The following is an 8,118-nucleotide window of genomic DNA, read 5'->3' as shown; positions in this document are numbered from 1 at the left end:
CCACTCACAGTCTACTGTACATTTATCAGACTGTCCATTATAAAAGCTGGAAACTTCCAGCCAATAAGAACTTCTACCCAGAAGGCCAGTGTTTTCTGTGGTAGGCAGACTTTACGTGGGCCAGTCAGCAACTGTCACTCTGACCTTGGCTTCACTCTGCACAAATTGATGGAAAGTAAGAACTTCTCCTTCTTCGGTTTCTTCTGGAGATGCTATTCATTGTGTCCTTATTTCAAGGCGAAGCTAAATTGACTGGCCTCGAGGTTAATGCCACTCAAGTCCATCGCTGAAGTACACATGTCCAGCGTGGGACCACTTCTCGGGTGATCTTCTGACCCCATCACGCCTCCCTTTACTTGGACTTGTTTACAGAAATCCATGTTTTCTTGACGCATCATTTACTGGGAATAAAGTGATCAAGTCCTGCGCTTCCACAGGGTCATACAATAATACTGTGTCTGTACTTTGTTGTCAAAGTGGAGACGGCTGAGCACGGTGCCTGTGCTCTAAAGGCTTTCTTTTCAATATCCACCTTAAATACGCTGCCCTGCCTCACAAACACGACGGGAACATGTTGAATTAAATGCATGGTCCTTTTACTTTTTCATTCAGTGCTCCTCTATTCCTGCTCAAAGGCACTCAGCACTCTTTCTTTCTTGTTAATGATGTCAAAAAGATGTTTTTTTTTCTTTATATCAACTACTGTATTTTGTCCTGCAAAAAAGAAAAAAAAAAGATTTTGGTTGGTGATAAAAGAGTGTGTTGACACTTGTGTAACACGTATGTTTATGTATGTATATGTTATTATATTTATATATGCACACACACATATAAATCTGTTTATATATGCATATATACATTTCTATATACATAATGTATATGTATATATGTATTTACATATACATTGATATATAGATGTATATACATGTATGTACAATATATATATGTATATGCATTTATATATGTGTGTGTTTGTCTGTATATACAACAACAGTTTATTGATGCTGTGAAAACTGTTACGCTATATATTACTTTAAATGGTGTCACTTTTTTCTTCAACTGCACGTTGCCATTCTGAAACTTGATACATTTTAGGAACAAAGATACAAACCGTTGAGACAAATTTTTTAAATTTGAAAACATCAAGTGATTTCACTAATAGCCGTGTTATGAAAGTCTCTCAGGCATCTTCAACAGCACTGACAAGTTTTGTCATTATTTTTCTGAAGCATTTTTCCCCGTGTGAAATTTAAATTTAATCAATAACCAATATTTATTAAATAAATAGTGAAGCTTCACCCTAATTTGAAATAAACTTGTAATTATCAGGACTAACTGTTTTCTACCATTAGCACAAAGTAGATTTAAAGTAAACAAAGAATCTCTGGGAGGTATTTAAAAGGTCCTGGAATCTGGTAGATTAAGAAGCACAGTGATTGATTAGACTCTGTTCATGAGTCCAAACCAGGGTGTCATCTGCGTATACCACAAGAGTCACATTTCCACACTGTAGCTGCAGTGTATCAGAACTTCCCTTCAACTTTTTTTTTCATTAGTTCCCGGTGGGTTTTGCAGATTGCAGAAGAGCAGACCGGTTCTGAAAGATAATTAAGTAAAGCACAATGAGAGTGCTGAGATCCACAGCCCAGGACCAGACACAAATCAGGTGCATTTGACAGGGGGCCGTTGGGCCATCAGGCTCTGCAGCAAAATCCACACTCTATCTTTTGGATAATTATCATCCCATCTCGTCTGTGGTTTCCAGCTAAACTTTCTTTATGGCTCGTGGTCAGTTGGCTTTCAATCACAGTCTAAGTATGCATAACATCCGTGTGTAATTTTACCCTTAGTCTGTTTAACAGCAGGGTGGGAATTTATGATTGTTTCACAAGTCTTTCACTCCTGCTGTGCCACAGTAGAACCCTGACTCAGTACAGAGAGTACACCTTTTTCAGCTCTTCAGCCTAATCAACACTCAGAATGGTGATCAAATGGGTGGATGCACAAAGGAATCAAAATTTACTAAACAATTTCACTAGGTATTTTATACTCAGAGTCACCCCCAATGGTCAGAAGTGGTAAGACTACTTCAGATTAAATTTAAATGTTCATGAATTAATTTCTATTATATTTTTGTCATAAAAATTATGACAAAAATATAATAGAAAATTCATGAGCATTTTAATTTATATATATATATATATATATATATATATATACAGGATGAAAAAGGTAATAATGTTAATGAAAGATGTAGCTTGCTTGCTAACAGCAAATCATTAAGCATTGATTCGTACAGATGTATAAAATTGGGACCAAAGTTGCCCTCTACATGAAAGTTGATACTTTAAAAGAAAAAATGGGACCAAAGCTGCGCTAAGACTGCCCTCTTCATGAAAGTTGATACTTTAAAAGAAAAAAAGTATTTTTGAGTGAGATGAATAAAAGATGGATAGATAGTTGGAAGTGTTTGTTAATTAGAGGCTGAGCCTGTGTGGGATGCAAATGATTCAATCACCGTCTGGTAATTCTTTAAATGAGCTCTTTTCTCGGTCAAACTCAAATGTCTTCAGGACACCTGGCGTCTGCTTCCTCTCTGGGGTTCATTTCTGACTGAGAATAGAAAGACCTTGGAGTAGAGAGACAACAGGTTTGATTATGTGAGTACACAGGAAGGTCTCCCAACATTGTTGTGGTAATCGTGTTAGCGTGCAAAGACACAAGGCAGGACAGATGCTAGGCTAAGGGCAATGGGGTTATGTTATTGTGATTAGAGACACTTTGGGAGGAGGGCTCTGAAATCTCATTACCTGCCACGGCATCACCTTGCAGGGAGGGAACGGCCATCAGTTGGTTTCTGCTGCTCTCTGTCATGTTTACAAGAAGCAGTGGCTTTGCCAGAAGCAGCTGCGTCATTCCCCTTCATCTGAGCACATTTGTTTTCCCTTCATCAACCTCCTACCTGTAGCCATGAATGCATATTGAGTGAATACTCGTGTTCTCCTCCGGATTCATCTTTGCCGCTTAAAACCAGATTTCTTTCCTTGTGATTCATGCCTTTGTGCTATTCCGCTTCACACAAATCACCCGTTGGCTCTGTGTCAGCTGCTCAGTTGCCAAGAGATTCAGTCAAACTTCAAAAAAGTATAATTTGCAATACAATGTTATCAATGTTTTTTGATCAAATCTTATATTTACTTTTGTAAATGACATTATCGTATCTGACTTAGTGATGTCAAGCATAATTGATGTAGTATATAATATATATTTATTATTATATAAGTATAATCCTGAGCCATTTAAAGACTGCTGCGTTTCCTGTGTTGCTTCCAGGGTCGTATATGTTGGTGAACTCCTCCCAGCATGTCGCTGGCCACCGTGCTCAGCTACTGCTTCAGTCGCTGAGTGAAAACGACACCCACTGCGTCCAGTTCAGCTACTTCCTGTACAGCCGAGATGGCCACAGTCCCGGGGCTCTGAAGGCTTACGTGAGGGTCAACGGTGGCCCACTGGGGAGTCCAGTTTGGAACGCCTCTGGGTCTCATGGAAAACAGTGGCATCAGGTGGAACTGGCTGTCAGCACCTTCTGGCCTAATGAGTACCAGGTACACGCGTCACCTCATGAGTCAAATGTGCTGTTTATCGGTAGTTTGTGTGTTGTTTACGGCCCTTATTCATGATGTGCTAATGAGTGCAGCTAATCAGCAGTCAAACAGTAACATGAGGCTTCAGTGATGTGGTAGAAAATCTTCCAGATTTATTGACAGACATCTTGTACATCTTAAAAAATGTTTCACAGTCAAGCTGTGTTGATCACCACTCATTGTAGCCTGGAGCTGAATCTGCTGTTAATTACTTGCACTTGTGGACTAATTAGCATTGATTCCCTAATGTATGTAGCCAGAATTATCGCCCGAGGGTCCTAACTAGATCTCGGATGGTCACTCCCCGTGGAGATTTCAACCGCCGTGTTTTGTACACAGCCAAATTGGTCAGCTCCAACAGTGTTCATGTGATGCTTTAGGATAGCAGCAGAAAACACATCGATGAGCTGCTTTCTTTGTCTAAAGTGTCGGCTGTTTCTTGACTACATTTTCCTGAAAATAAGGCAGTGGAAAATTTTAATGGAAAATGGTTTGTCCTGAACTGCATGATTATATTTGAACGTCATGATTGAGTTATTGAAGGTGTGGTTTTGGGGATTTGGGACAGAAAAGACATAATATTCATGCTGTTATAATGATTTTTAGAAAGTCGTTTCTGAACGTAGCCACGTTCATTAGCAGAGAAGTTGCCCTCTGTTTGTATTTTCTCAATTTACCTGCTTCTTGTAAAAAAAAAAACATGGAAATGGACGAATTCAGTTAGGTTAGCATGATTAGCTTGGCTGAGTCCTGGGACCATCACACTGACTTTTGTTGAAGACGTTTGTCTAAATGAAGCCCTTGTTGTGCAAAGGGAGATTTTAAATGTGAATAATTAAGGCTGTATTAATGTGAAGTTGTTTTCAGTTTAGTTAATGTTGTGATTGTAGATGAGAGCGTAGTAAACTGACAAATTAGTATCACCACAACCTGTAGCATTAACTGCTAACTCACATGTCTCCTTGTGTTTGATTTATATTTTATATTTTCTGTTCATTACGTTGAAGTTATTTTAATTAATTATAAAACATGACTACAGTTGGTGCTTGATGAGTTTTTAAAGAAAAACCTGCAAAAACACTTAATTGGTATTACCAGAATAACTTTGTATTGTGTTTCGCGTGAATGGGGCCACGCAGACACTTGACACACACTACAGCACGTTAATTAAAAGTCTTTTGTAGCTTTTGTTGGTGGCGTTAAAGATATGAGAGAACGTGAGCTGATACTGATTGAGTGTCTGTGCTGAAGAGTGCTTCAGTGTTGATGGATCCAGGGAGAGCTGTGATGGAACCACTGCTTTATCCCACCACCATCAGAACACTTAAAGTCAGGAACACAGTGATTACATTCACGGCTCGGCTTTGTCTTCAGCGGAGCCACGTTCACTCCGTTCAGTTTGTTTTTCTCTCCATGTCCTTTTCCTTCTGCTCTTTCCTCCCCCTTCCCTCCGAGCGTCCTGGCTCACAGCGATGTCTCGCAGGTGAGTCAGAAATGTGCTGTGGCTGCTGATGAGCAGCTCTGCTGAGGAGTAGCAGCTTTATAATTGGCTTAAGAGGAGGAGTATATGACTTCCACACAGGACAAACTGTACGGAGGAGGTGGATGGAGTCTGGCCATGGACTCGGCATCGGCAGTAAAACTGCTAATGGCTTTGTTTTTATGGAGGAGAATGAATCCAAGGAGTTGTTGATATAATGATTAAAGCTGATTGGCCAGTGAGAACTGTCTTTACAAAGCTGTCGGCAGCTGCAACACCTTTCTGTAATTTCAATTAACTTTGACTTTGTCTTTTTTTTTCTCAGTACAAACATACATTGGTATCACATTAACTCATCCCTGCACTCGTAGATCAACTTCTCACCAGAGACTTTTAACTTCAGGAAATTTAAATTGTGATGTGGTGAATTCTAGTCATTTTATATTTTTTTACCATTAAATCCAAAACTTGAATATGTCCAAGCAGCCGGATGTAAATATAGTCAAGGAAACATAGTCGAAAGGTTTTCAGACATGTTATTTCTAAATGTGTCTGACATTCATCGTAAATATAGTCAAGGAAACATAGTCAAAAAGTCTTCAGACACATGCAGTTATTTCTAAATGTGTCTGACATTCATAAACATTCAAAGAGACGTCTCTCAGGTGACAAACATGGGGTTTTATTTGAACAGAATTTAATTCTGTTCCGTTAAAGAACTCTAAATAATCAGAACACAAGTCAACTGATCAGAGGAACAGAAGATCTTCCACTGATGTTATCATTTGAAAAGACACATGAAAACTTTTGAAATCAGAATAAACAGTTAAAAAAAAAGAAAACTCGATTGGAATCCCGGTGAGATATTGAAGCCTCTGCGACAGTTTTATGGGGACTCTCTCCTCTGGAGCTGTTGTTTATGCTTGGATTAAGCGATTTATGGAGAGTGGTAAAAAAAAAAGAAGAAGAAGAAGAAGCTCCAAGATGACCTGAGGGAAGGAAGGTTTTCAACCCTAAAAATAAACATCCTCCAGGATTTCACAAAGAAGGAATTCTCCAGTGGAGTCACCTCACGCAGCTTTTAGACTTAAATGGAGCAAATGAAAGGAAAATGTTTTGTTCTTTTTTTTTATTTTGGTCCTAGAACTCTAACTTTCCCTTGTATTTTTCTGAAACAGGGTTTAAATCTCCAGGTAAATCCTGTTTATAATGTGGATTATTTTAGCACTGAACAGGTTTATTACGTCCATTTATTAACATCATATAAGATGCTCCTTCTCCTTGAACCTGAAATTTGAACACCATTTTAGTCTTTCATATTTTCTGAAAAACTCCAGTTTTATCTGTCAGGTTACTTGACATACAATATGCTGCTTGTTTTGTTATTTTTATATTATTATTTTTTATTTTTTTACCTTTCATTCAACCGTCTAATCGTATTTTCTCTCATTATTCTCTATTAACGTCAGCCGCTGATGAGCCTTACATAAACCTCACATTTTTCTGCGCTCATCACATTGGTGGATCTGGGGCTTGTGTTTCAGACCGCTTTATTTTTCTTCCATTGATGTCGGCTCGTCTGCCTGGTGTACTTTGCTGTATTTTCTCCTCTTTTTTTATTGGAAGAATTGTTTGCAATACCTGGAGAAGCTTGTAATCAAATATTAAAGATGTTATCCAACCCTCTACGACTGACAACTAGAGCCAGGGACGTGTCCCCCGCCTCTTTGTAGCAGCTCACACTCACCTCTCCTCTCCCAAACACTGGCCTGTCATCACACTGACTTATTTTGGAATTCTTCTCCTCTCTCTTACATTTAAAAGTCAAGTATATCTTTCCTATCACATGTTTTGCCGTGTGGGCGTTGCTCAGGTTTTGATCTGAACTCTTGTTGTGTCTTTAATTTTGTCTAAAAGACTGTTCCAGTCTGTACTTTTGCTCTTTTTCCCCATTTTTCCCCTCCAAGTTCCTTTCCTTTGGTGTTAATGCTTCTGTGACAGAATAATTACGTCGACAAAGTGAATGTTAGGGTGATTCAGTTCAGCTCGATTCGGTTCGGAGACGTGAAACCTTACTTAACCTCGGTGCCACTTCTTATCCTCTGCTATCCTTAGAATCACATATTCCATTTTTTATTCTTTTTAGATGAAACCAGAGAAATCTGACGTCAAAGAAGTTACTTGAATTCAGTCTTTATATCATTGTTGTGAGTTAATGTTTTTGTGTAAACCTGGTAACAACTAACAAAAGACCGTGAGAGAACACCTTTACCCAAAGATCACTTGATTGGACCATCGGGGCCATTGAGTAAACAAGAGGGTTTTTTTTTAAATTACGAGTCTAATTTAGTTGAATCAAACAGAAGTCAGCAGCAGGAAACACATTAGAAAAGTATTAGATCACTTCTACCGTCTTCTCTCTTTCTCTCACACAGACCCTCTTGACCTTTGACATTTCCAGGTCTTAAAGATTCACTCCAGCATCTGACCTTTGTGTTTGTGAATATTCAGAGAGATTATTTACCTTTGACTGCAAAATGGTGAGCGAAGCGCTCCGTGTCTAATGGCGTCTCCTGACTAGAATGTGAGAGGAGGGCGAGGGTTTTATGCGGCCAAATAAATCCTCTCCTGATTTGTATACATCACAGCAGCTTGTAAAAACCAATATTACAGTCTGATGTCAGTTTTTTCCCCCTGAAATGCATTTTATATTGGATGTAAAACACAGCGAATCACTCCCACCCACGTCCCATCACCCAATACACAAGATAATTTGTGCATTTTTATCCTTTCCTATAAAAGTAACCACTTATTAGAATAAAGTACAGGCGCACGGGAGGTTTCATTGGGAAAGTGGCTTTCAATAAAAATCTGTGGAGGTTGTTTTTATCGAAACAAATGCACTAAATGTCTCCTCCTTAATAATATTCTGTCCTAATGGCTAAAAAGACTCAGGATTAAACAGCAATCAATCTCTTATTGAGTGCTTTGGTT

At 38.8% G+C, this 8,118-nt stretch overlaps 1 protein-coding gene across 10 annotated transcripts in view; it reads left to right on the top strand.

The window, feature by feature from the left end:
- ptprub (protein tyrosine phosphatase receptor type Ub) overlaps positions 1-8,118 on the top strand; it is a 160,031-nt gene that overhangs the window by 80,976 nt on the left and 70,937 nt on the right. For all 10 annotated transcript variants that reach the window (XR_003051617.1, XM_017037722.2, XM_025061881.1 and 7 more), the window contains exon 3: positions 3,334-3,605. Coding sequence is in view for 9 of the 10 variants with exons in the window: in XM_017037722.2 (XP_016893211.1) it covers positions 3,334-3,605 (272 nt within the window). In the remaining variant the exon portion in view is untranslated. The remainder of the gene's footprint in view (positions 1-3,333; positions 3,606-8,118) is intronic.

This window comes from Cynoglossus semilaevis, chromosome 13, assembly GCF_000523025.1.
Source record: "Cynoglossus semilaevis isolate Cse_v1.0 chromosome 13, Cse_v1.0, whole genome shotgun sequence".
NCBI lineage: Eukaryota > Metazoa > Chordata > Actinopteri > Pleuronectiformes > Cynoglossidae > Cynoglossus > Cynoglossus semilaevis.
The sequence above is the reverse complement of the archived record's forward strand: the minus strand, read 5'-3'. Positions and strand labels throughout refer to the sequence as shown.